Source organism: Dromaius novaehollandiae, chromosome 19 (assembly GCF_036370855.1).
Source record: "Dromaius novaehollandiae isolate bDroNov1 chromosome 19, bDroNov1.hap1, whole genome shotgun sequence".
Taxonomy (NCBI): Eukaryota; Metazoa; Chordata; class Aves; order Casuariiformes; family Dromaiidae; genus Dromaius; species Dromaius novaehollandiae.
The window spans coordinates 9,175,544-9,202,892 of record NC_088116.1 but is presented as its reverse complement, the minus strand read 5'-3'; the positions used below and the strand labels follow the sequence as shown (position 1 = coordinate 9,202,892).

The 27,349-nt window shown below is 51.6% G+C and overlaps 1 protein-coding gene across 2 annotated transcripts in view; it reads left to right on the top strand.

Moving 5' to 3' along the window:
- Positions 1 to 25,618, top strand: part of ATP2A3 (ATPase sarcoplasmic/endoplasmic reticulum Ca2+ transporting 3) — a 65,546-nt gene extending 39,928 nt beyond the window's left edge. The window contains exons 10-22 of one of the 2 annotated variants that reach the window (XM_064523420.1): positions 2,816 to 2,918; positions 3,250 to 3,381; positions 5,725 to 5,850; positions 7,369 to 7,587; positions 8,014 to 8,349; positions 8,486 to 8,706; positions 9,222 to 9,424; positions 9,637 to 9,722; positions 10,568 to 10,701; positions 11,175 to 11,292; positions 11,888 to 12,005; positions 14,231 to 14,306; positions 19,754 to 25,618. In XM_064523420.1, coding sequence (XP_064379490.1) covers positions 2,816 to 2,918; positions 3,250 to 3,381; positions 5,725 to 5,850; positions 7,369 to 7,587; positions 8,014 to 8,349; positions 8,486 to 8,706; positions 9,222 to 9,424; positions 9,637 to 9,722; positions 10,568 to 10,701; positions 11,175 to 11,292; positions 11,888 to 12,005; positions 14,231 to 14,306; positions 19,754 to 19,829 — 1,948 coding nt within the window. In that variant the 3' untranslated portion in view covers positions 19,830 to 25,618. The remainder of the gene's footprint in view (positions 1 to 2,815; positions 2,919 to 3,249; positions 3,382 to 5,724; positions 5,851 to 7,368; positions 7,588 to 8,013; positions 8,350 to 8,485; positions 8,707 to 9,221; positions 9,425 to 9,636; positions 9,723 to 10,567; positions 10,702 to 11,174; positions 11,293 to 11,887; positions 12,006 to 14,230; positions 14,307 to 19,753) is intronic. The other variant, XM_064523421.1, reaches the window with a different exon arrangement.
- The last annotated feature ends 1,731 nt before the right edge of the window (positions 25,619 to 27,349 follow it).

Here is a 27,349-nt window from a genome sequence, read left to right as displayed (position 1 = left end):
CAGGGCTGGGGTCTTGGTGGGGCCTCTTGGCTCTCCCTTCGCTAGCAACCACAATAAAACAAGTCCACTTTTGAACCGGAGAGGTCAGTGTGGATGGAAACATCAAGTGTGGAAATACTTGAATGCTGAATGAGGTTTTCCACAGTATGTACCGCTTCCAAATCTTTTTTCCACATTTTTGAGGTCCATACCTTTACGTGTGAGGTGGTCACCATTACTCCCACCTGCCTGTAGCTCCCAGCAGCCGGACGGCTGGATCTGACAGCTTGGCCAGCAGCCAGGTCGCCTGGCCAGGTGGAGGTCCTTGGCCTGGGTTTGCAGACCCTGGCGTGGAACGTGCTCGCCAAGTCCAGGGTCCTCAGCAAAGACGGACTTGGTGGCCAGGGCAGCCTGGTGTATAATCCTGTTGACGCTGATGGGTTTTAGAAGTGTTTCAGGGGAAACGTGGGCTTTGCTGAATCGCAGCCTAGGGCTGGAAATGAAAGCCAGCGAATTTTCCCTGATGCATTATAAAACACTTGGGTTTTTTTTGACAATGTTTGTTTATTCCACCGCTCCCGAAAGGAGAAGTGCCAGCATTGGATGTGGTTGTGCCTGTAGTGGTTTTAGCTGTCACTTCTCAAAGAGGTTCTGGGTTGTCTTCTGCAGAGCCGCTTTGCGCTGTTGACAGGGCCATGTTGGTCTTGCATCCTTCCCAGCCACGCGGCACCGGCGCCGGCTGCACGGGAAACTCCACGCCGAGCCCGTGCGAAACCCGGGAAGGGTCTTCCGAGGGCAAAAAGCCTCCCTGCCCCTTTGCGCTCTCCGGCACTGGTTGCTGCAGGGCGATGTTCTCCGGCCCGGCGTGTTGGGAGTCTTGGAAACAGCAGGATGAAAAGGGCGGGCAGGAAGCCTTGGTGGGGAAGGTGCTCTCTGTTCCTGCCTGTTTTGCTGCGTGGTCACAGGCGAGTTCTTAACCATGGTTTCTTTTGCTCATCTGTTGAGTGAATATAATTCATCCCAGCCTCAGGCTTAATTCATGAATATTTATAAAGCCAATTTGATCCTTGCATAGAAATTTCCATGAAAAAGTGCGCCAGGTCATACGCTGGTATTAATCAGCGTGTCTCAATTAAACTGGAGGGGTTGAGGAGCTGAACTCGCGTCTGCGAAGCGCTGAAGCTGAAATCTCTCTTTGGTCCTTCAGGGGCCTGTCTGCCGGGAAACCGCGCTGCCCGGCAGCGATTCCCGTTGCTTTCGATTTTTGTTGCGGCACCGTTCTCGCCCGGTGAGCCAAAGCGGGATGTGAGGTCTCGCTTAGTCCTTGCACACCGAAATCCCGCTCCTTCCTGCCCGGAGCTGGAGGGGATTGAGCGCTCGGAGAGCTGGTTTGCTGCAAAAGCCTTCCCCGGGATTTCTAGCCTTTTGGTACATTAAAACACTCCCCCCAGTGTCTGCAGGCTCCCCTCGTCCTGCCCCAGGCCTCTCGCCGCCGTGCGAGCTCGGGACCACGCGGTGTTTGCTGGGGCCGCGGCAGCGGCGCTCTGCCGTCCGGTATCTAAACAGCTCAGCTTTTTGTCCCTATGCAAACAGATTTTTCAGATTTTCTTGGCTGCTCCTTGCTTTCCGCTCCTGAGCTGTAACAAGGGCTCCAAAATGTTCTTTCCATTGGGAACCAGCAGTGGAATAAACCGATCCTAATAAATGCCTGACAGATTATTTTTCCAGCAAGCCGATGGCCGGCTGGGTTTGTACAGCTCTAACCTGCAGTTATCTCTCCTTGAGTCAGAATAATTTTTTATTTCCCCTGAAAACCCCTGTTGTCATTTCTGCCATCGGGCAGTGATGGGTTCGGACCAGGAACAGCGTTCGATTCTTCAGTGGGGCGTTTGCGGCCGGGACCAGCACGTGTCTACATGGGGTCTGACTCCTTTGCAGAGTGCCTGGCTACTTAAGGTCGGGAGCGCCAAAAAATTCAGTCCTAAAGGTATCCTTCGCATCCCCCGTCGGGAGATGCCGGTGCTCGTCGTAAGCGGGCCGGGCTAACTCCAGAGCTCCCACGTAACCACGTTGCTTCCTTGCCAGACTCATCAGCAATTAGCCTCCAGCCTGGCCGGCCTCAGCCTAGGGGGATGTTGAGGAAATAGCCGGTTGCAGCAGCTCCGTAGCAAAGAGCTGTTATTTATGAGCTGCCCATCACAGCGCAGAGCTTGCCCCTTGCTCAGGTGTAGCCACAGCGATGCAGTCGTTGAATTTGTCTGCTGTCCTGAAACGTTTCCTTGGGTGCTGCTCGGCTCTCCGGAGCACTGAGGAGCATCTTGGGGGAGGAGAGGGGCTGGCTGCCGCTCCCACAGCTCCTCCGGGTACCCGCAGCAATTCGAAGCCCTTGAGGGAAGGAACGTTAAACTGGTTTTCTGTGCTGCTTTTCCAACACGTCTCTTTGTGGTCAGCTTTTTAGTAGCCTGACTTCCTCCTCCTTTGCGGTACCAAGATCCAAAAGCTGCCAAAGTCGATGGGAGGCCTGTAAGGGACGTTGTTTTGAGTCACGACGGACTCCTCTGCAGCCCCCTTTTGCTCTGGGGCACTCCAAGAGGGTATTGCCCCATGCGATAGATAGATAGATAGATAATTTTTCTTTTTTGCAAGTATTTCTGCCCCCATTTCTTAAAACACAAAATGAGAACCCAAGCTTTTACTTCTAAGCCCTGGGCTTTTATCTAGGTTCCTCCTTTCTTTCTGAGAATTGCGCAAAGGGTATACAGGGAGGTGCTAGATATTATTCCAGCTTGCAGTCTGGTAACGTTTGAGGCTCTGAGCCATCGATTTCTCTCCCCAGCCTCAAGGACGAGAAGCCGGTTCAGTGTGGGCAGTACGACGGGCTGGTGGAGCTGGCCACCATCTGCGCGCTCTGCAACGACTCCTCGCTGGACTACAACGAGGTGAGCGAAGCCACCGTCCTGTGCGCGGGGCTGAGTTTTTGCAGCTCTCCCGGATCGGTGCTGGGTCTTCCCCGCAGAGCATCGCTGTTCTGCCACACGGCACCGGCCGAAGCCCCCGGGGAGGGATGGGGTTTCCGTTCGTGACGTGAGGAATCCATCCTTGGGGCCAACATGTGACCTGTAGCCTGTCCCCATGATGCTCAGACGATGCGCGGGGAATCCTGGGAACGCTGCAGTGAAGGAAAGCGTCCCCGGACCTGGAGATAGGAGACATGCTTTAAAGCTTGTCCCACCGTTTGAAATCGAGCGTGCCTTTCTGTCTGCTCTCCAGTCAAAAAAAGTCTACGAGAAGGTGGGAGAAGCCACGGAAACAGCCCTGACGTGCCTGGTGGAGAAGATGAACGTCTTCAACACCGACACCAGCAAGCTCTCCAAGGTGGAGCGAGCCAACGCCTGCAATGCCGTGAGTAGCCTCGGAGGCCGGCACTCCCGTGATCTCTGGCATGGGGAGGGAGAGCAGGGCTTGAAGACGGCTGTTTTTTGAGCAATAACCGCTGGCACTATGAGGCACTGATCTGCCCCAGGAGGCAGTTTGCTGGTGCGGAGGGATGTGCTCTGTGGAGCAGACGGTGCAGTAGCTGCCTCTGGTTTGCACTGGCAGAGATTTGTGGACTGCTAAGCCAGGAGGCACCGCTGGGATCATCTGAGCAGACAACCTATGAACCACAGGCCCAAGAACTTCCCCCAAAACAGTTTCCACTTGAACTAGACTTGCTCTTTGGAAACATATAGCTACTTTTGATCTGAAAACATCCAGTGATGGCTACTCCACTGCTGCTATGGCTCTCCAATGTCTCCTTATCCTTCTAGTTAAAATATACTTTATTTCAAGTCTGGATTTACTCAGCTTTGGTGTTATGCCGTTAGATTTTTTTTTAATGCTTTTGCCTGTTAGATGGAAGAGCCCTCTGCTGTAGAGATTGTTCCCTGGATAGGTGTGAACAGGTTGTAATAAATCCCCTGAATCCTTTCTGACAAGCGAAAGGGAATTTCCCAGCCTTTCCTCAGCCCCGTGAATCTGCTTTGCTGCACGTGGCTCTTGCTTTGCCGTCTTTCCGCTCAGATGCCCGGCCATTCGATCACCTTTGCCTGCTTGCTTTGCTCTTCTATTTGGGCATGGAGGAGCCGTACCTTATACTGCTTGTGCCAGGGCACGGACCGTGCCGGGGACCTGGAAGGGGGTGTGAAGACAGAGGGCCATTGCCCTCCTTTTCTGCCCACTCGTTCCTCCCTAATTAGTACATGGCCCTCGGCCTTGGCCTTGCCAGCCATGCAAATGTCCTCTGTTGCCGTCATCACTACCAGCTTCGTTTGGGGCTCACAAGGAGCAATTCCTGCTTCTTTTCTCCATTACCCGGCTGTTAGCAGCAGTGCACAGGCAATTAGAGGATTCCTTCTCTCCCTGCGCCTCGGTGCTGTGGCCACCTTTGCTCTCCATGCTTTGATTTTGTGCTACAGGAGGGTTCGTGTCGTCCTCTGCTGGACCTTCCCACGCTCCCCTGTCTCTCCAGCAGGATTTTTGGATGTTTTCCGTGGTGCAGATGAGCAGCTGGCTGCATGCAGGTGTCCTTCCCATCCCTCTGAGCATGGAAGGCCCCATGAGGACCATCGTGGTCGGGACCCTCATGGGTCCCTGCAGCCGTGTCCCAGGTGATGGTGCTGGGGAGCCCATGCCTGAGCCCACTGAGTGAGGCTGTCACAGCCCTCCTGTGACTGAGAAACTCAGAACTTCTCTCCTTTTGTGGTTACAAAACTTCCTGCCCACGTGTTCGCTGGAGTTTGTGTCTGTGTACTCCTGTGCTCGGTTTTGCTGTTTACTTAGAGAGTCCCGTGGTGTTTGCCCTCGTGCATCCATAGACAGCAGTCAAATCTGCTGTGGGCTTGCGTTTTGCATGGTCAAACAAGGCAGCCCCTTCTTGCACCTCCTGATAAGATCAGCCACCTGCTGCCGGTTCTCGCAGGAGCCCTCCTTGGGTCTGCTGCAGCCGCAGCTCGCTTTTCCTGGATGCTGCATCGCATCTGCAGCCTGTGCCCTTCCCTCCAGCGGCCACAACGCTGCTCTCTCCTGCCAGGACAGGTCCGCTTGCGGTGCCGCTTTTCCTGGGATGCATCTGCTGCTGGAGAGCACTCCGAGGCCGCGGCCAGCTGAGCAGAACTCCTGCCCCAAACTGTTTGTATCCTTGTCACAAATGGCAACCTCCTAGCAACAAAAAATGATTGTATAAATATTCAGCCACAAAAACACTCAAGTAATCAAGATGGTCATTGAACGTCCCTGCTCCCCTCCGCAGAATATACTTGAAATCAGTCCCAAGTGCCCTGCTCAGTAATTGACTTTTCTGGGACAAGATGTGTCCTCCCAGGGAGGAGGGCTCAGCCATCGTGATGCTAACGTGGACGTGCAAGAAGATGTGTTCATAAATCTTTTACCGTCATGGGGATAGGTCTAACGAGGGCCAGCAACTATCTTGCTAGATACTTGGCTCCTTAAGTTATTAATAGTAGCAACCGTGACAAGCCTGGTTTGTGGTTGGGTTGGTGTGGCAGGGCGTACGGAGGTGTGTGTGTGTGTGTGTGTGTGTGCGCGCCTCTCTGCGTGCCTGTGACTGCGTTTGCGTAGGGGTGGATGTGTCTGTGCATGTCTCTGCATCGTCCCTCCGGTCTCTCCCAGCTCGTGCGCTCGTCAGGGCTGCGTCAGCCGCGTGCTGGAGGCCGCTGAGCCCTGCGCCTCTGCCTCTCCCTGCAGGTGATCAAGCAGCTGATGAAGAAGGAGTGCACGCTGGAGTTCTCCCGCGACCGCAAGTCCATGTCTGTGTATTGCACCCCCATCGGCACTGGCCACAACTCCGCCGGCAGCAAGATGTTCGTTAAGGTAGGGGCCAAGGTCTTCCTCACCAGCCCGAGGGGGTTCACAGCCTCCTTCCCACGCCCCCGGCCTTGCACACACCTCGTCGAGATCTGGCTCATGCTGGAGAAGGTGGTGATGGTCTGCTTGTGGAAAGGTGGGGATTTTCAGCTGGCATTTCCTTACAGCCAGGAAAAGCTCTGTGTGTGTCTGTATGGGTGTGCGTAGAGGTCCTGTGAGTGGAGCTAAGTTGGATCAAGGAGCAAAAGATGCGGTTAGAAAGCGCTGCTGTGAGGCAGGAGAAGCTATGCCCCTCTCTGGGAGCACGTGGCCGTCTCAAGTGTAATCCAGCCTCTGTGGTCGCTTCGTTTGTCTCCTCCATGAGCTGACCAGAGGGTCCAAGAACCAGCAGATAAACTGGTGTGGTCGGGTAGGAGGTGAGTCTTTGCTGTATGGATAGAAAAAGGAGGTAGATCATTTAGAGGGAGGGAGGGAGTTAGATCTCCTGGTGCAGGGTGCTGGGGCGAGGGAGAGCTGCCCCCGCAGAAAACAGGGGGGCTTGCATTTATGGGTTGTACCCTCTGACTCCAGTAATGCCCAGAGGGCTACATTCAACTTTCTGCTGTAACCAAAAATAAAACAGTATTTTAAAGGGATTTTCTTCCCAAGAGAAGGAAACAGAGAAGTGGCAGGAATTTCCCCCTACCGTCTCTGAGAAGATTTGTATGTTGTTGTTCCCACTTGGAGCTCTTCTGGATGAACTCTCTCTTCTCGGTCAGGTCAGGATTGTCTGAATGCTGCCGGAGCTGTAGACTTGGCTGTCAGCTGTGTGAGCCGGCTTTTTTTAAGAGGAGCAACTGTGGGATTGCGTATCGTTCTGCAAGTGCTGTGTTAGAGGAATGCTGAGGGCCCTTTGTAGGGTCAAAAGGGCTGGGGTGTGATGCCGAGACGTTAAAGGGCAATGGGATGTGTGTTCCTAAATCACGCAGGCGTTGCGAGCATCCTCCCCTGGTAGGAAGAGGAGACCTGTTATCCTCACTTCCTTCGGACCTGAGATGCGATAGGTGCTCTCAGAGTGACCCGGGGAGGCCTGTAGATCTGGAGGAGAGAGACAGATTTCCCCCTCAAGCCGGATTCCTCTGTCTGGTGACCTGAAGAGAGTTCATCTCTCCCAGGCGGGCCGGCGGCGCGTTGCCACGGTTGAGGGTGCCATCTAGCGCAAGCTGAGGACGTGGAGCTCCCTGTCTCACCAGCCTTTGCAGGGAGACCACGTGCGCTCTGCAGCTTTGCCTTCCCACGGTCGCTTTCTTCGGTGCTTGCAAAAGACGGTCAACCTCCGGTTTCTAATACTTGTAGCTATTTTAAAGGGCTTTTTACCCTTGGTTGCACTTTGCTTCCAAGCCCATCTGCAAGAGCGTGACCAGGGCTGAGGTCTGGTTGATGCACAAGGTGATTTCTGGGGTATTTGGGGAATTCAGCCTGTTGGCAAGAAGCTGCCTGGGGTGGCTGGGCCACCCTGAGGCTGGTTCGTCTCCTCCTCCCCAGGGTGCCCCGGAAAGCGTGATCGAGCGCTGCACCTACGTCCGCGTGGGCACTGCCAGGGTCCCACTGACCTCCTCCATCCGGGAGAAGATCCTCTCCCGGGTCCGGGACTGGGGCATGGGCATGGACACACTGCGCTGCCTGGCCCTGGCCACCCACGATGCCCCTGTCCGGAAGGAGTCCATGCAGCTGGACGACTCCACCAAGTTCATCCGCTACGAGGTAATGGGGAGCGAAGGGGGACCCCCGGGGCTGGCTGATGCCGTAGCACTGGGAGGATCTTTCTTGCTATCACACTCCCTTGCAGCAGTGGAGAGCAGAGATCTGAGAGGGCATGGCCAGGCAGCATGGGGAAAATCCTGGCTTCATTTGCCAGGAGGAGCTGAACCCCAAGCAACAGGGTGGTCTTTGGTTTTGCTCTTGTTCAACTGTGTGACTGTGATCTCCTTGCTATGATTGCTTCCCCTGCAGCAGCAGAGCTCACAGGCTGCAGCAGCTTTTCTTTTTCCCAAAACTGAGTTTTCCATTGACTTCCACTGCCCCAGCAGAGTTTCTTGTGTGCTCTCTGGTTTCTGTGGGGACCCAAGATGGCTCCATCCCCAAGGAGACCTGGAGAGATTAATGTGCCTCCTCTCCTTTTACCGTCAGGACAACCTGACCTTCGTGGGCTGCGTGGGGATGCTGGATCCCCCCCGCAAGGAGGTGACCTCATCCATTGAGATGTGCCGCAAAGCTGGCATCCGCGTCATCATGATCACGGGGGACAACAAGGGCACGGCCGTGGCCATCTGCCGGAGGATCGGGATCTTCTCGGAGAGCGAGGACGTGGCAGACAAGGCCTACACAGGCCGGGAGTTCGACGACCTCTCGCCGGAGGCCCAGCGGCAGGCCTGCCGCTCAGCCCGCTGCTTCGCCCGCGTGGAGCCCGCTCACAAGTCCAAGATCGTCGAGTATCTCCAGTCCTTCAATGAGATCACGGCGATGGTGAGTCCCGCGCCGGTCCCAGCCTGGCGGGAGGGGATTTCAGAGGGCCTAGCCTGCTTTTTCATGCCTGAAGCTTGCCTTTCTGCCCAGCCTGTTTCATTCTGTCCTTCTAATACCCGCCCTGCGCTTTGTTCAGACTGGTGATGGCGTGAATGATGCGCCTGCCCTGAAGAAGGCCGAGATCGGCATTGCGATGGGGTCTGGCACAGCTGTGGCGAAGTCGGCTGCCGAGATGGTGCTCTCCGACGACAATTTCTCCACCATCGTGTCTGCTGTCGAGGAGGGCAGAGCCATTTACAACAACATGAAGCAGTTCATCCGCTATCTCATCTCCTCTAACGTTGGAGAGGTCGTTTGGTGAGAGCTTCCCGTCTCTTCTGAGCCCCAGCTTGAGGGAAGTGGGAAAATAGCAGGAGAGATGTGTCCTTTTGGGTGCTGAGCTGCCTGCTCCTGCTCGCCCGTCAGTCCCATGAAACTACTCTCCCCATAAATCAGAGCCCTCCTTGGCAATGCGGGCACAACCTTATGGATATCAGGGATCACCTGGGAATCCTTTGTTTTTTCAGCAGGAATATCTGCATTGGGAATGGGAAACCACGTGGCTGTGGTGGGTTGATGGTTAGCTCAAAGGTTGGTTTTGACTGCAAAATGAATTTTAATGGTGAATCAAATTGTAACCGCAAAATTCAGGTCTGGATTTCAGACTCCTGACTCTGGGGTTGTGGGTTTGGCTGTGGGAATCTGGGTCAACATTCAGTATGGTGTGTCTGGATCCAGGGTACCTGCTCGCTCTCCCCTCGCACAGTACAAATACTTTACCCTGCCTCCCTGGATGGCATCTAATTTAGGACTCTCTGGTCTTTGGCCTGCAGCATCTTCCTGACGGCTATCCTGGGCTTGCCCGAGGCGCTCATCCCAGTGCAGCTGCTGTGGGTGAACCTGGTGACGGATGGGCTGCCGGCCACCGCGCTGGGCTTCAACCCTCCCGACCTCGACATCATGGACAAGCTGCCCCGCAACCCCAAGGAGCCCCTCATCAGCGGCTGGCTCTTCTTCCGCTATCTGGCCATCGGAGGTGAGAGCCCTCACGCGTGCCATGCCGTGTTTCCTGCCGGCTGTGGCCTTCATGCTCCTCCTGGGGCCCGCTGGCAGTCCTGCCCCATGCTGTAACATCTCGCGGGGCTGAATGTGTCTGTCCGGTCTTGGGGACAGGCTACTGGTCCTCACCCCGCCATAGTGTGGCAACCACGGTGCTTGTGGTAAGAGTTTCTCTCTCTTCGGCTGCAGTGTACGTTGGCCTGGCTACGGTGGGGGCAGCAACCTGGTGGTTCTTGTATGATGCCGAAGGACCACAAGTCTCCTTTTATCAGCTGGTAAGTTGGGAAAGTGGTGATGTGTTGAGCAGGTAAGGACTTGGATTCAAGTCCTGGGGCCTTTGCCTCTGTCTCCTTCCTTCTGCGCTTACTGTAACATTGCCAAATTCCTGATAGAAAAGACTAATTAAAAAAAATAGCAAATGTTCTCCCTCAGATCCATGTTCCTATCCTTGCTTCTGTCAGCAACCAGCATGGTCAGAGGGACTTTATCCGAAGAAGCTGAAAGTAACTCCTGTATCTGATGCCGGGTTAAAACGGACCAATTATTGCACTACCATAGGGTCTGAACGGGTCGATGGGAAGTGGAGTCCCATCACACCCTTGGTGAGAAGCAGTCACTAGGGCTTGGCAGGAGGAGGTTGCAGCTTCCAGGCTGCAGAGCCCTGGCCAGAGCCTGAGGTCCCTGTACGGAGATAAGGTCTAGGCTTGTCTCCAACTTCGTTAGCTCTTTCACCAAGGATTCATCTTCACGTTCATTTTGTCCTGACTTGCCCTCTCGTCCAACATGGTTGGCCACAGCTCTGTAACTAATGTCTTGTGCAATGGAAGATCTGTTTCTGATAGAGATGCGTGTTCACTTGAACAACTAATTAGCTGCACATAAAAATCTCCTAGCAACTATCCAGACATAACTGTGCAAAGCCACAATCAAAACAGACGGTGGATTGCTTTATACTGTTTTATCAGTTGCTCTGAACCACAGGCTGTCAATGGCAACTCTAATAAGCCAGATTCCCCATGTTCTCCCACAAAGCAGTCTACCTCTTCCACCTCTTTCCTGCCTTTTCTATATGGTACTGTTGTTCTGCAAAGTATTTACGAACAGTTTCCTGTGCTGACAGAGGAACTTTATGAGGTGCACAGAGGACAACCCAATCTTTGAAGGAATCGACTGTGAAATCTTTGAGTCCCGATACCCAACCACTATGGCTCTGTCCGTGCTGGTGACAATCGAAATGTGCAACGCTCTGAACAGGTACGGTTGGTGCAGGATAGTCCTGTGTGCTCTCCACCTCACCCCTTCCACAAAGGTTTCTTTGAGCATCTGTTAGTGGGCAGTGTCAGAGCACGGATAGAGGCTGAGGAGGGTCTTTGGTTTGACTCGGCAGAGCCATTTTGAGTGGTTTTGCAGGGGACCATTGACTTACTGTAAATACATTCCTCCAAGTCAATGTGCCACTGTTAACAGTGGTGGAGGAATGACTAGATCTGCATCCTTTAGTAAAGTTTTGCCATGCTAACATCCAGTCCTAATCCATGCATGGCTGGCTGTATTGAAGTGGGTGTTCAAATCCAAATTGTGGCAAAGCCTCAAGCTTTGAAATGTGGAAGAGGGGAGCTATGTTGTATAGCCCTGCATCCTGGAGAGAGGTGGAAGCTTTCCAGCTTGGACACACTTGTGGAGCTGAGAGGTTATTTGGGCTAATGTCTGTCCCCTCGCTTTCGCAGCGTGTCTGAGAACCAGTCGCTGCTACGGATGCCCCCGTGGCTCAACATCTGGCTGCTGGGGGCGATTGTCATGTCCATGGCACTGCACTTCCTCATTCTCTACGTCAAGCCCATGCCTGTAAGTGCTCTGTGCTTCCTCCCTGCGCAGCTCATGGTGGGCTCGTTCCCTGGACGAGCAACTCCCCTGGCACCATTGGGTCTGGAAGCTGTCGGGATGATCCTTCCTGGCGAGTGCCTGAGGACCAGGACCTGAGACATGGGGGCCATGATTCACCCTGTCCCAATGAGGCACTTATTGAGCTAGCTCTTCAGGGCAATGCGAAGAGGTGCAGCTACCTCCAGAAGGGAGCTCACGGAGGCTTCTGGAGGCATCACCTCCCTTTGCCGTCCAGCACTGGGGTTCCTCAGCTGATGCCTGAGGGTGAGTGAGATGAAGTGTCTAGGGGTGCAAGTGTCCCGTTCTGCTGCTGAGTTCCTCTGTGAACATGAGCAAAGCCCTGGTCTGTGCTTTTGACTCCTGGCCAGGAGCTACTTTGTGATTTTGACAGACGTTGGAGAAATCCTGCTGTTTGGCCTGTCTGGACCCCCAGTCCTTGTACCTGGGCTGACCTTTGCCTCAATCTGTGGTGATAGAAGAGAAGTTAACCTGATCTTTAAAACAAAAAATCCTATCTCCTTCCCTGTTAACATGTCAAATCCTTTCTGCCTTGCAGCTCATCTTCCAAGTAACCCCCCTGAGCTGGCCACAGTGGGTGGTTGTACTGAAAATTTCCCTGCCTGTTATCCTGCTCGATGAAGGACTCAAGTACCTTTCCCGCAACCACTTAGACGGTGAGCATGGTCTGCAAGAAAACAGCTGCTGACCAATGCCGTGTTTGCTCCGTGGCGCTTTGCTTGGTGTTGCTTGATGGCTTCGAAGCCCCTCATTCACTTTTTGTACTCGCGTTGAGTTTGCACCCTGCATGGTCATCCGCTTTCTCCAGCGTGGCATGCTGTGAAAGATGGTCCTTCCCTGGCACCCCCTTCCTTCCCCGTTGCCACGCCAGGCATAACAGTTGATACTAAAATCTGTTTGAAATACTCCCCAGAAGTTGAAACAACAGATAAATCTGCCACATTTGTTTATCCAGCTCCTCTTGAATCTCTGGGAATCAAGTCCCCTCTCTTTAAAGCAAAACAAAGCAAACACTGGTTGCTAACAGGAGTCCTTCCCTCCTACTCCTGGATCTTCCACCTCTCTGTGGCCACCCTTATGTCAAGTTTGCCACGTTTATTTTAAGTTCAAACCACTCAAACACCTTAAAAGCTGTTTCTAATGGGGGTTGCCATTGGCCAGCCCCTCTTAGGGCTTGGACCACTGGCAGACGGAGGTGGGAAAGCAGCTCAGATGAGGCCAAGCCTGTTTATAGCAGGGCCGGGGCTCCTGTGCGCTCCACGGCTCTGCACTGTAAATCACGGTGCGTGTTTAGACAGCTCTCTGAAAAATATTATATCGTCTTTTCTTTCATTTCTTGCAAAAGATGTTGCTGTGGGTGATATCTCTGTCCTGAGTTAAACCTTCAGGTTTTCCCTGCCTTTGTGGAAAGCCTTGGCTGGGGTGGCCAGGGGTGGCGGAGGGCCCTGTGCCCACCATGGGAGCTAGCCCTTGCCAGAGCTCTGGGCCCTGGTGTATGGGCAGCAACAGGAAAATAGATTTTATTCATTTTTCAGGGTGTGCTTGCCCACCCTGGCAGTGACAGCAGAAAGAAGAAAGGCAGGAGAAAGCCTGTCCTTGCCCAGGGAAGGTGACGTAGTGGGCCTGGGGTGGGCGATGAGCAACCTGGGTGACCTCCAGGCCCTGCTGCGCACCATCGCCTTGCTCAGGTCTTGCTTTCTCCCCCCGCAGGCCACCAGCATCCCAGCAAACCCTCTCCTTTTCACTTCCCCCTGCTACAAATTGTGCGAATCCATTCCTGCATTTCAGGGCTGAAGGCGGTGTGGTTAGCCCTGGCAGGAGGGGGCTTGGGGGATCGCACCAGCGCCGGGGACCGGGCAGACCCCGAGGGAGGGCGGCCACCGCTGCGCTGGGGGCATTCGCAGGCCCCCGGCTCCTTCAGCAGCCTGTTCGCTTAGAAGCTGAGTGCGCTTGCATGGGAAAATGTCAAACAGGAAACCCCGTGGAAGTTTGGTTTCTCAAATAGTGAAAGGGAAATAGGGGCAAGCCGGCTTGGCCTGCCCTGGCCACGTTTCCCATCGCTCCATCTTGCTGGGGAGCGGCGGGCTGGCGGTGCTCGCACCAGCTCCGCTTTCTCTGGCGAGCCGAGTCATAACCACAGCAACTGTTCAGCTAACCCTCTGCCCGGAATTGGAGATGGGCAGGCTTGTGTTTTTATAGAGCGGATGGAAATTGCTTATTTTTATTTGATGCATCTCTCAACAGACTGGTCAGGTGCTTTGCATCACCCAGGTCTGCTCATGGCATTATTACAAGCCTGTAGCAATCATCTCGTGGCGCGGCACTGGGCTAGGACTCGGGCGAGCAAGTGTAATTCTTGGCTGTCACAATCCGTGCATGCCCCTCGTCTTCCCTTCACCATCTGTGGTGTGGGGATGAGTCTTTCCTTCTCCCGCACTTTGCATTTCTCTCTAAAAACTAAATGTTCTTTGAAGAAGGGCTTTTCTGTTGCTCTCTACCTACAGCTCCAAGCACAGCGGGGTTTCTGGCAGCTGTTTCTGGAATACGTGTAATCCTTTTGAATCTGATCATCCCAGCTCACAGTTTTTCTCGCTTTTGGGTCCCTCCTGCCATGCTACCGACATGCCTGTTCCCCTGAGCCACCTCCATCCACGCGGTCATGGTGCTGGTGCTGGTCATGCTAACCGGTCGCTCTGTGTCTCATCCAGCAAGAGTTTCCAATGCAGCTATTCATTCACAGCTACAGGGCAAAATCATGCTTAAATCATCCCATTTGAAAGAAATAATTAAAACCCTGCATCTTCCTAATTCCCCTGGGCAGATTTACTTAAAAACAAAACAGAAACCACTTTTAAATGTGGTATTGTCATTTTTTTGCCAGGCATTCTGAGGACGGTAAGAAACACATGGAGCGGGGAGCACCAGTTGAAAACCTGCAGGACTCCAGAGCAAACAGGGTTGGCTTTCTTATGTGCATCGTCCTTGAATACTGTGTTCCTGTGCTGCTGCCAAAGTCTTTGTCATATGTGGTGGGGACCTGCTTGGACAGCATCTTGGTGAACGTGTCTTTGAAAACTACTTGATAATGTATCTGTGATCAGGGTATCTCTGGCCCCAGTTTTGCTTTCTTCCTCGTAGTGAAGCGTGGGGAGATGGTGGTGATGGAGATCGTGACGTGGAGGAAGGCCAGGGAGGAGTGACGTAGGTGGAGCTGGTCATAACGGTGGTGGCTAGGAGGCTCTCAAAGTCCCATCCTGCCTGGTTTTTCTGTGATTTCTAGGTGACTGCAGGACAGCACTGCTGAGCAGGATCCCCAGTTTCTGTGTCTGTCAGTTTTGTAAATAAGAAGAGTGTTTGGCAGTGCGCTCTCTCCTCTCAAGATGTGTAATACAGCACTGCAAAGGTCATGAAGATAAAAAAAGTGTTATAGGTCATTAATATAAAACGTGGCCTCCAGTCCAGGCTCTCCAGAAGAGCTGAGAATAAATCAATGCGCTTCACTGTTCGTCATTTGGATGCCAAATTGGGAGGTGACGCAGAACTAAAATCTTGCTCTTTTCACTTCAAAAGTGCTCTCATATGAGGGGTCCTCTTTCTAGCAGTGGCTTGCCACATTTTGCTTCACAAGGAGGTTTAAAAAGCCCGCAAAGCTGCCATTTCTGTGGCAGTTTGCACAAGGGGCCAGGCTGTAACTTAGCCTCTGCAAGATGGGGCTTGGGCCATGGTCTCCGACATGGGACACTGCACAGTTGCAAGCGGAGAGGCCAAAAGCCCCCAGCCCAGCTGCCTGCTCTGTTCCCTGCAGGCAGCACAGGGCTGCAGCGCCTCTGAAAACTCGGCGTGTTTTTGTTGTTTAGTGTTAGCTGTTTCTCCAGGCCAAAGCTTAGTCTTCAGGGGACGGATGCAGATTTATAGCTGTGAGTTCTGCTGACTCAGTTTTCGCATGGAAAAGCTTCTCCTTTGATCTGATCTAGATAAGTTGTATTTCCATTGATTTTTTTTTTCTTTGTCCTTGAAGTGGAAGAAAGCTGAGACTCCTCTGGTTTTACTCTGGTCTCAATATTTTACATATCTCTGCCCAGTCCATTTCCAGCCTCTCATCTGGCATCCGTTGCATATTTATCACTGACTTCACCCGTCTCTGGCCCCTCTACGATTTCTGCTGTCTCAGTTTTGGGAAGCAAAGTGAGTGTGAGACAACGAACAGGAGCGCGTGGTTGAGCTGTATCCACATGGTCTGACCCGTAGATGTTTGGATTGGGAACTTGGAGGTGTTCTCCAAGGCCTCCACGAAGTCCTTCTCAGACAGATACATACTGATGGGCTCGCGAGGGTTTTGCTCTTGTGGCTGACCACTCTCGAGGACCTCCTGACCTGATATTTCTAATATTTGCCATCCCCTACGTATAAGTATATACAATATACCCCTAAGCAAGTGTATTGCTCTTTCTCAGCCCTGTGGCATGCAGAAGGAAGGTTTCCAGGGATCTGTGCCAAAATCAAGCAGAAGTCTCTTTTCCGAGTGGTTTCAAGAAGGTATAAAATCCAGACAAGTCCCTGTGATTAATCGTCAGTGCTTGTTCTCCTCCGTACATCATCAGCCACTTCTCCCTGCCCTTTTGCTGCCCCTCTGGTCACTCCCCCTCTGCACCTTCTCATCGTCCTTCTCGTTTTCACTATCTTGAAGCAAACTTGTCCCATTTGTTAGTGTTTTCACCCATTCTTGGCCCATACAGCACTGCTTTCTGCTCTCTTCTGCTGCAGGAGCTGATCTGAACAAGAGATTGTGCATTTGTGTGGGCATCCAGACTGCTGCGGGGAATTTGGCTTCTTATCTTATTTCATCTTTATGCTTTGAAATCGTCCATGTGAAGAGCAGTTTGCCGGTGTAGTAGCGCAGTGATGACGGTGCAGGGGCCCGTCTCTACGGTGTGTGGCCCAGTGGTGCAGCTCAGGGCAGTGACTTCAGCTCAGTGGGAGCGGACCCAGTGCTGCAGGTCCCTCAACCCAACCTCCGTCAGAGACAGCCCCAGATACAGGGGTTATAATCTTCATTTCTGATCATAAAAAAGCTGCAGTGCTTTGCAAAAGGGCCCTCCTCTCTCTTATCTCCCCAGTGCAGCCACACCTGGAGACAACAGCAGTCTGTAAAAGGCCCTCTGAAGCAAGCGAGCGGTTGTAGCAATGCAGTTTCAGTGTGGACAAAATAGTCGTCCTCTTTCCAGGAGACGGAGAGCAGCAGAAGAGCTGGTACTGCATTTGCAAGGCCGTGATGTGCCCTTGTAGGGTAATCTCTGCGCGTGGCTACCTTAGCCAAGCTGTGCGCGGAAGGGGAAGGAATGCTTCCCGAGATGCCAAGTCGTCTGTTTGAGTTGTGGGATACTCTCGAGGAGAGCGTGGCTGCACCTTTGAGTGTGCGAATCCCTCCAGATGGGACTTTACAGCTTCTGGCTTTTTTTTCTTTTTCTTTTTTTTTTTTTTTTTGTGCATGCCATGCTTTAGAAGCAGGAGAGCAGAGGGAAACATGGGAGGAAAACATCCTCGTGCTGCAGGGCCTGGCTGCAGGAGCAGCAAAGCTGCCCCTGGCCGGGGGTGCAGCGCTCAGTGCCGCCGCTGTGCCAGTCCCGAGGGATGTGAGCCCGTTTCCCTTTCCATCTCCTCCTGGGAGCCGGCGTCTCGGCTGGAGCTGCCAGGGGCCCTGCGGCAGCGGTGCTTGTTTTTGGAGCCACATGTGCTGCAGCTGTTTGTTCTGCTGCCAGAGCTTGGCCGAGGGAGCGATCAGTGCCACGGGCGAGCTGCTGCGCTCCCCCAGCGTCCGCTTTTGCAGGAACACAGTAAGAGAAGAGAAAAGTCAAAAGTAATAATGAAATTGTCCTGCAAAGCCTTGGCTTTTCTGGTGGAGAGCAGATCTCGCAGGAAGAGGGCTCACGTTGTTTGGATGCAAATCTACGTGAGTTTAAGGGCTGTGACAGCCTTGATAAATTTGTTGTTGTGAGGCAGGATCAAAATGGGATCAGGGGACTTGAGGTGGCCCCCAACAGCTATTTCTGCAGATAGTTCCTTGGACCTACCTTGTAGTCTCTCATTGGTGTGCAGAGAGGACAGCCCCATAGAGGCATTTAAGGAGCTAGATCCTAGTAAAATTAAGTGGGCATTGGGCACTTGGCTGATTTCAGTTTTTTGGGAAATCTCAGACTCGCTGCAAGACCTGCAGGCCTGCGTGCTTGGGTATTTTTGCTCGGAGGCCTGTGAGTAATATTTTCAGAAGTATCTGGAGAGGTTGAGGAGCCTGAGGCTGCGGTTAAATGTTCGGTGTTGGTGCTGCAGAAGTGCCCCCTTCCTGTCCCTGTGTCAAACCAACTTCTTGGTTTCTTAGAAGTTCTTCTTGTTTCTTAAAAGTTATATGTCTGAGTTATTTTTGAATCGCGACATTTCAGCTGGCTTTTCTCAGTGAAAACTCTTCTGCATTTCTTCCCTCTTGGTGGTACTTCAGAGTAGACTAACTTTGCAGTTCTTCGCTCGGAAGTCGCTGGTAGGGCTTGTGGTGACGGAGTGAGGGTGCAGTTCCTGGCTCACGGTAGGGAAAGTGGGATGCCCCTGCTTCCCGTGATGACAGCTGGGAACCACAGATGTTCCACATTTCACCAGCCAAACGTGGCAGAAGCACACGTGTCTCCCAGCCCACACCCAAGCTGTGCACCGTGGAGGTCTATAGACACGTGGGGTAGGCAGGACCAGGTTCCTGACAACGGTCCCCAGCCAGGTGACTCCCATCATGTGTCATTGGGACAGCTGTTTGCACAGACCAGCTGTGGGCACAACTCCATAACGAACGAGGATGGGTGACTCCAAAGGCTCCGTCAGGCTTGAGGAGCTCAGGGCTGTCCTGGGGAGGTGCCTCCTGCTCAGTCATCGCCTCCATCTGATGCCATGAGGAGTAGAGGGAGCTGGTTTGCTTCGGTTGGTTTTTAATGGTCAAATGTAGTAGGATTAACTCATCTGGAGAGAAGCTGCTGTTTTAACAATCGGCGTTAAATCAGGACACAAAGGGTCTGAAAGGAAATTTTGGCAGAAGTTGTGAAAAAGTTCTCACTCTCTCCTTTTATTTCCCTGGAAGCTTGCAGGCGCCTGGATTGCCAGCGCTAATGTTGAGGCTAATCTGTAACCTCAGATAAGACCTTTATTTGTCAAGAGCATAATAATAACAGTCATCTCTGCAAGATGTGTTGGTGATGTGTACAGAGATAAAAGCAACAGGAATATGGTCAAAATATTCATGATAAGTGATTTTCTAAGCCATCTCAAAAAGTGCAACCTTATTTAAAGGAAAAAGAGAGAGAGAGAGAGAGAGAAGAAAGATAGATGTCATGGGCAGACAAACAAGTTAGTGGGTTTTCTCCTGCTATATAGGGAGAAAATATAATAGAAAACGGAATAGGCCACATTTTGCCTATTACATTACATATTCTCGTTCATTCACCAACAGGGTGGAGCAGACGGAAAAGAGCAGCCTTGGGCTTGTAACAGAGGACCAGCAGCTACAAAATCTTGGCTTGCTCTCAAACAAGTTGCAGTTTGCTTAGAGACTGGGCCACGTCACTTGGTGCCTTTGCCGTAGTCTCCCGAGCAGCAAAATGAAGGTAGTGCAATCCCTAGGGAGCATCAGGAAGCTAAATTTGTTGGTACCTGCAGAGCCCTTGGCTAAGAAGTGCTGTAGAAATAGTGTGTAGCCTGTTCCTTGCTAGTTGCACTGGCAGTATATATATGGATGTAACTATATATTCCGTACGTGAAGTGTCATAAAATTGCTCTGTCAGAGGTTAAGCCAGCGTGTGGAGCAAAGCTGGACCTGGGAGTGGCCACGGAGGCACCGTATCCATTTAGACCCCGTCCTGCTGCCAGCTGTGGCTGGGGACACGTGCTTCGGGGAGGATGGTGGCAAGCAGGAGCAAAGAGCTCCACCAGCGAAGTACGCGCCGTATCAAGAGCCAAAGCAGAGTTTCGTGCTCCTTGCTTCGAGGCGCCCACCTCCTTGTTCCTTGGGTGCCCGTGAATCCTTCTGTCAGAAGTGGTGAATGATCCCTGCGTATCCACCTTCCCTTGCTCGCGGTTGCGTAGCTCTGTAATGCCCCTTGCTCTGACTCGTTTCTTCTCCTGAAACCTGCAGACTGAGCCTGCCTCGTCCTTCCTCACGCAGGTTCCCCCTCCTTGTCCGGTCCGAGCTGTCGGCAGCTGGAGAGTGAATGCTCCGGCCAGAGAGCCGTCCACGGGACTGGCTCCTTCTGGATGCTGTACCAGGTCCTTTCCCGGCTTGTGAAGCAGGATGGGCCTCATGTGACAACGAAAATGGGGAGCTGGTTTGCTTTTGAACACTAGCCAATACTTCTCTTTTTCTTTGTTTCAGGAGAAGAGGACAAGAAATGAATGACACAAAGGAAACTCTCCTAAGTAAAGGAACCCTAATTTGTAACTCGGACTGAAGTCTTGCATGTTTGACCATCACTAGAAGCCAGCAGGACATGCATGTGTCCGACTATCCGACAAATGCGGGTGAATTGTCGAAAAGAAAAATACTGATTTTGTTTTGTTTCGTAGCTTTCTTTTTCCTGTACATAACAGTGCAATTACTGGACAGCTAAAGTATGGTTTGGGGATGGACCTATATGTAACTGAGTCATTGTAACCCAGTTCCTTGGGGATTTATTCCTGCAAAATTTGAGACCCTTTTTTAAATTTTCACCCTAACAGGTGAGCTCAGTGAAGGCTTCCTTCACAGGAGATCAACGGGGGAGAGTCTGGTTTTAAAACAAGACTGAATGTGTGTGGAAAGTGGATGGGAGGATGCTCTCCTGAGCTGGGCAAGATAACACCAGGACAGCTCTCAGTACTGGGAAGTGCTAGGATCTGTGTGAGGGCAGGGGAGGAAACGAGGGAGACACGTGGCAGCAGCAGATCACGGCCACTGACCCTTGGTGGTGTCCACAGGAGCATCGCATGCAGGGGCCAGGCTCAGTGCTAGGGTAGCTGTGTTGCCTAGATGCTTTGGCAGCAGGTCTGAAGGTAGTTTCAAGGCTCGGTGCCCTATATCCTGGATAACTACCACTGTTGTAGATCTTGTGGACGTGTATTTATATGTAGAGATTGCGTGTGCGTGCATGTGTGTGTGTGACGGACGCTGAAGATCTCCCTATTTATCACATTGTTCTCTGGTTTTTCTCCTTGTTGCGGAAAGCCCTGCAGCTTCTCAGGCTCATCAGACATCAAAGCATGACTTAGTCTTGTCTTTTCTCCTCCACAGACCACCTTGTTAGATCTCCTGCGCTATTTAAGCTGTAGCCATCTTCCATGTAGAGCCAATCATTTAAACAAAACCTGGGAACGCACAACTTTGGGTTCCTCACATCTACTGCTTATTTCTGGTCACACGCCCTTTACTAGGTTAATTTTTTCAGTATTTCCCTAGCAGGAGCAGTGTGCAGAGCTTAAGCCTGTAGAAGCAGCTGTCCATTAGTTTGTGTTCTCTGTCTGGGAGGACAACGCTGTCTCGCACAAGCCATCCTTGACATCAATGATTTGCCTTCAAGATGGGAAGGAATGTATGCTTGTACATAATACAGTCCTTCTCTGGGAGCAGTGTTTTTCATGGAATCCCTTTTTATAAGGCACCAGCTGTATTTTAACCTCTTGGGATGTTTCTGCAGCAGGAATTACACAGTCTGCAAGTGAGTGTGTGTGGATCAGGAATGGATTTTGGGATCCAGTGTATTGACCTTTCTCATTGAGTAGCATTAGCTGAGAATATGTTTCTAGGTGATTTCTTTCCCAGCTCTCCAAATGCTCCCTCCTCTTTTCCTCCCTTTCCCCATGATCCCATCCCGATAATACTCAGTTGGCTGGACACCATGCCTTGCCTCTCTCTTAAATTCCAGCCTGGAGTACCCAATGGCACTAAGCCAGGTTGTTTGGATCGCATTTTGCTCCTTTCCTGTCTGGGTTTTTATTTTAGTTTTGCCTCTTAAGAGCTTCCAGTGCTTTTCTGTTTCTCTTTTGTATGGGCAAGAGCTAGCAAGCTAATCTTCTTCTGTATAGTATGTGCCAAAAATCATCCTTCCTTTCTTTTCTCCATCACCAGCATTGAAAAAGATGAGTAGAGCCCCCAGACCAATGGGAATGTACAGAATTGTTATACTACTGAGCTGATTTAATGTACAGAAAACCTTGCATGAAATGTTGTAACTGTATTTAATATATAATGTATTCAAGGAATTTTAATATGGAGCTCTTTAAAAAAAATCTTTATAGATATTCTGTGGTTACAGGAAGGTCGTTGCTGATTTTTTTAAATATTATTATACTTTGTCTTGAAGAAGTTTTATTTTTCAAACAGTTTATGTCTGATTGATTTAATTGGTGATCCGACGGGACAGCCAATTCCTCTTTAAAGGCTATTTTCACCGTGGATGAAGCTCGCCCTGGAGCAGAAGACCAGGGCATGACCCAGGTACTGCTTAAGCCTTCAAAATAAGGTTTCAGTAAGACTAGTGCCATATATGTGTGATTGCCCTTCCCCCAAAGGGTGGATTTCACTTTGTTCTAGTACAAATCATCTCCAGCTCTCTGTGCGAGGAAATAACCAGTGGGAATTTAATCCAGGGCTGAATCCAGCCTCTCGTATGCTCAGTACCAGCCCAGTGACTTCAGAAGAAATGGCTTCTGTGTTTCCTGGAAGCTGAAAATCCGGGAAACACAGGTGGAGGCTAGACCTGATTCAGAGCATCCCAGCCCGTTCGATGTTGCTCCGTGGTATGGGGTCCAGCTGGGCACTTCGGCTGCCTCGTGGCCGCTCCCTGGGTTGCCGCTGCCTGGGCCAATCCCACCGGCAGCGACTTCTTTGATCCATCTGTGCCAAGTGGCACCACCAGGATGGCAGTGCTTCCCTGAGCTGAAGGTCTGGTGTGTGATTGTTAATTTTACCCAAATGCGTATGCGTGTGCAAGAGTTTCGTATGTAAAGGTCTCAATAATGAGTAATGAATAATGATTACAGTTCTGTAACGTAAGGAGATTTAAAAAAAAAAAATAGCTATGTTTCAGGCATATGCACAGAGAGATAAAACCATGAAATTTTAAGTTGCTATTAAATTCCTGCTGGTAATTTTGCTTAGTCTTATTTGACACCAGAGAGTTGAGGGTGGCTGTACCAAACATCCTTCTGAACCCTCTAACAGAAAGGCTATTTTAAGAGAGATGAAGTTTGTGTTATTTTCTTGTTAGCAGAGGTGCCACACCACTGAAAGCCCTGGCAACCTTGCTCTCTTCCTGCAGTCCTTTGGTTACAATTGTGAGTTACCAAACACCAAGCCATCGAGTGCAAGAGATCAGAGCCATGTCTCAGCCAAGGGCTTGTTCTTTCCAGCAGCAGCAAATCTGCATTTGCCTTTTTAGTGCAAATCTCTAGGTCACTTTAAGAAATCAATGATGAGTCCATGAAACCTGCACTAAGGATACCTGGAACAAGCATCCCCTTTGTTAGGAGACATCAGTCTTTACACATCTGCGTTTCTCTCTTTTTTTTTTCCTCCTCTGTTCTTTAGTTGCTTGTCCCTTTGTTGGTTGGGAAAGACAGGTTTCACTCTGCTTTTTGATTACAGGGGCTTATAGTTCAAGTATTTTAATAAAGTAGAAAAATATCCTTAGACCTAATTATTTTTCTTTTATGCTTTGGTGAAGGGTCAGGATAAATCAGAGTAGTTATTTATTATGTGTATGTCACCAGCAGCATGCTGGGTGCTTTTACATGCTAGAGTATGTTCTTCTACAGACTTGGAGATTAAAGACCTGAGACCATTGCTTTTGGATTGGGTCTTGCGTGTTACCGAAACGTTTGGTTGTGTGCAATAGACTGGAGATGGACACTGGTGTAGTTGTTTCGCCCAAGAGCTTGTTACAAAAGGCAGCCTAGGGGGAGAGCTGCTAGGATCTTTGCCTTTGTGATAACAGAGCTTAAGAATCACTTTTTTTTTTTGATGCCTGGCATAGTCCGAATTCTTTAATAAAATTCAGTGTCTTTCCAGCAACACTTTTACCATACGTGGGCTCTTCTGACAGATCTTCCTCGGCAAAAGGAAGCAACCATGCATAATGCATCGCAGAGGGAGTGCCAGGATGGCAGCGCGGGGTTGTCTGTGAGCACTTTAAACTCCTTTCTCAGGGGCCAGTCAACACGTTGGGTTGCGCCAGTAAATTAAAGGTGGGAGGCGAGGGTCCCTCGTCCCTTGAGCAAGCACCAGCTGTGTGAGCGTTGGGCAACAGCTGTGAAGACTCTTTTGTGCTGTTTCAGGATGTCGTATCATTGCAGTCAGTTGTTGGATAAGCTTTTCCATCTGTGGCACATAATCCTATCAGGAGGTACGTTAGAAATGTAAAAAGGCAGCTGTTACTTGAAGCAACTGAGAGGAAAGAAAGGCAAAAATGACATTGAGAAGTACTGCATCTTATGTTTTATTTCTATCAGGTAATTTCTTCGCTGGTCCAAATATGGTTCAGGGTCTTGATGTTGAATCCATGAGTTTTTTCATTTGGGGCTTTGAGACTTTGGCACTGCTGTGATGTCTTACGTGTATTTCCAGTGTTCTGCTCAGCCAAGCCTGGATGGTACCATTAGGTTTCAGAGCAGTCAGAAGGTGGAAGCATAGACTTTGTTGGAGGGCTCGGTGAACTTTCATTCTTGTAACAGAAATGAATCTGGAAGGCCAGAGAGAAAGGAAGGATGGGGTTTTAAACTAGAATCTCTGCTAACTGCGTGCATGGTGCATGGCAGAAGTAGCAGGAGGAGCAATAGGACCACTCAGCAGCAGATTTTGGTCCCTCTTTTGTACATCAGATAATGGTGCTGCTTACGAGGCAGGGTCTCATTCTGCAAGCACTCCTCAAATAAACGGTGTGCCTGGGGTTCAGCCTGTGGGCTCTTCCCATCAGTGGGAGTTGTTTCTTGAGTTTCAGTAACCTGGGGATCATGTTTGTGGTTCTCCTGAAACCCTAACGCACAGGAGCTCCCCAAATCGGCTCCTAAGTTTTGTTGTGATTTTTTTTCGTTTGTATCTGGAGTGGCCACCACCTCAAATAAAAGAAGCTGGAGATCCCAGTTGAAAAAACCTGAAGAAGAGGTGTCTCTTCCCCTTGGCCCCCTTGCCCTGTTAGAGAGCTCTGCCCCACGGCAGGGGGGCTCCCGCGCGCCCCAGTTGCCCAACTGGTGGCACTGGGCGCTGTCCGTGGTCCTGGCGGCAAGGCCACACGTCCCCACGGGCCACGGCTCGCCACCCGTGCCGGCCCAGCGTCCCCAGGCCGTCCCCTTCGCTGCCGCTCCTCTGAGAGCACGTCCCCGCTCGCTCCCACCTGGTTTTCCCCCCCTCTCCAGTGGCACCTCCCTGGCCGCGCGTGGCCCAGCGGGAACAGCCAGCTCTGCCCGCACCCTGCGGCGTCCCCGCTCCTCGGCGGCGTGCATCCCGCCTTCGCTGGGCGGCAGCAGGGCAGCGGCTGCCTTGCAGATCGGTCGAGCTGGGTTTGCGGGACTGGAGGAAAAGAGCTGTGCTCCGTGGGAGAGCCAGCAGCGGCGTCTGTAAGGCACAGCCTGGGTTTAGGGCTTGCAGGACTGGAGTGAGTAAGGAGGTGGACAGGGTTGATCGTGCTCCTTGGACCCTTTTCTTTCGGTGCCATTCAGCTTTCGGTAGGGACAGGGTGCTAAACGAGCCGGGATGTCCCTGCGTGACCTGGAGGGATGGAGGCATCTGTAGAGCAGGCTCATGTCCAAGCGGTGCGGGTGCTGCTGGGCTTCATCTGAGCACTAAGGACGAGGGAGAGGGAGACCACTGAGCTGTTAGCAGGTGCTATTCGTGTCATGGCTTGAACTGGGGAACGTGCTGATTATTTTTTTTTTTTTATATATGATGCCCGAACAGCCAAATCTAGAAATCTCTGAGTTTATGCTTCATAGTGAAAGGTAGATCATCGTATCTCGGGGGGAGGGTATTATTTGAGGGGTAGGATTGAAAGAAACAAGGTTTCCTATTTTATTATATGAGAGATATTTTTCCACTCAATTACTGCTTCCTAAATTGTGTCCTGTGTCTGACTGTAAATAGCCAGGTGTGTCGTGAAGACGTAAGAAGGCTCATTGTGGTCACATAACTATGATCCACTCTGTTCACACAATATTGGGCTGATTTGTTTTATACTTATGAAATTACAGAAATAAAAGCAATTTTACTGGATGGCTCTGGGTTTTTTTTGCTTTTCTTGCCCCGCTCTTGCCTGTTTGTCGCACATTTGGGGGAAATTCAGAAGCCCTTAAGAGCTGTATGGAGTGCCTGAGGGCATTCTTCAGCCGTAAAAGGAATTGTACTCACCAGATCAGGGTTTCTTGTGGGTTTTCGTAGCAGCCAAACTAGAAATGGAGCTGAGCCTGCCTTTGGCATCAGACGACAAAGGCGAAAGGAAAGGAGTGGCATGATATGACTGTTGAGGATTTTTAAAGAACCAGCTAATTCACTCTCAGGGCACAAGGATACAAATAACAGTGCTGATTTTGATTGTACCCAGAACAGTCCCCACCTTATCTCCCTCAGCTGAGAGAGTAGCTTGAAATAAGTCCTGCATGCACCATGATCTCAAAAGTGCATCCTTCCCTTTTAGTCCTTCAGTGGACTCTCCCCAGAGGTGAATCAAAGCTGCCCCAAGATGCCAGCAAAGGGTCTGGTCCAGGCCATTTCAGCCTGGAGGACGGCCCAAGACCTGCAAGCTGCGAGAGAAACTTGGGGCTCTACATTTCTATCTCCAGGTCACCCGGGGCTCTACTGATTATAATGTTTTGAGTGGAGAACCCTGCTGCAGCTGGAGGTTGTGTTTTGGGACGAGCTTGAATTCATGATAACATCGGTCCAAGGTGATCTGCCCCAAGACGAGAACCTGGAGCTCCCTTGCTAGATGCCGTGATTGAGAAAGGTGCTGACCAAGGGTGATGGGACCCAAAACAGTTTTTTTTTACAAACAGTCTGCTTCTATCCTATTAGGTCACCAGCCCGAGGAAAACAGGCCCTATTTTACCCTGTTTTTATGCTGTTTTGCCAAGGAGGGGATGGAGGCTAAACCCCGCGGGCGGGCTGCTGCCGGCCGGCTTGCGGAGAGCTGGTGCTGCTGAGGGTTAGCTGCAAAAGCGGGGGGTGTTGGGCAGGGATTGAAGTGAGGTGGCCAGGTGAATCCTGGGCTTGAAAGGGGAGAATAACTTGTTTGCATGTAGAAAGAGGGACCCCAGGTCTGCGTGCTGGGTCCAGACCCGGCACCTCGGGGTATGTCATGTATCCTACCCTCAATGTCCGGTGCCCTCAAGATGCGCCACGGCCTTGGCGTGCAGCATCCGCACCGCGTCCCCCTCCCGCCGCAGCGCCCGTCTCCGGGCCACCCCTGCGCTGCCGCGTGCCGCCTCAGGGCACGAGCCACAAAACACGTTGCACCAAAACGGGTCCCCGTGCACCGTGGCCTCTCCCGTACGGCTTCCCAGGCCGCCCCGTAGGGCGCGGGTGGTGCGTTCCCATCGGTTGGGATGGGAGCAGGGCTTGTGGCTCCCTTCGGTATCTTCAGCATCTCCGTTTGATTTGTTTGCTTTGGAGTTGGCTAAATCATCGCCAAGATATTTCTAGTCAGAAGTGTTGCTGTGGCAACCCAGGACTGAAATGCCACTTCTGCGGAGTTAATACCACCAGAAACATCTGTCTGAGCCGGGGCGTTGCAGCGGAGAGCGGAGGCAGAGCGAGGCCAGCACTGCTGGGAAGGAGGGAGGAGAGGTCAAGAACAAGTTAAAATTGGAAATAAAACTGAACATGCTGTTTTGTAGGACCTCGCTCGTTCTCCCCTGCCAAAGTTTTTTCCCGTCGTGCCGCTGGCAGCGCGCTGCGCCCCGAAGGCCCGCCGTGGTGGGCAGCGGTGGCCGGGGAGCCGGGCTGCAA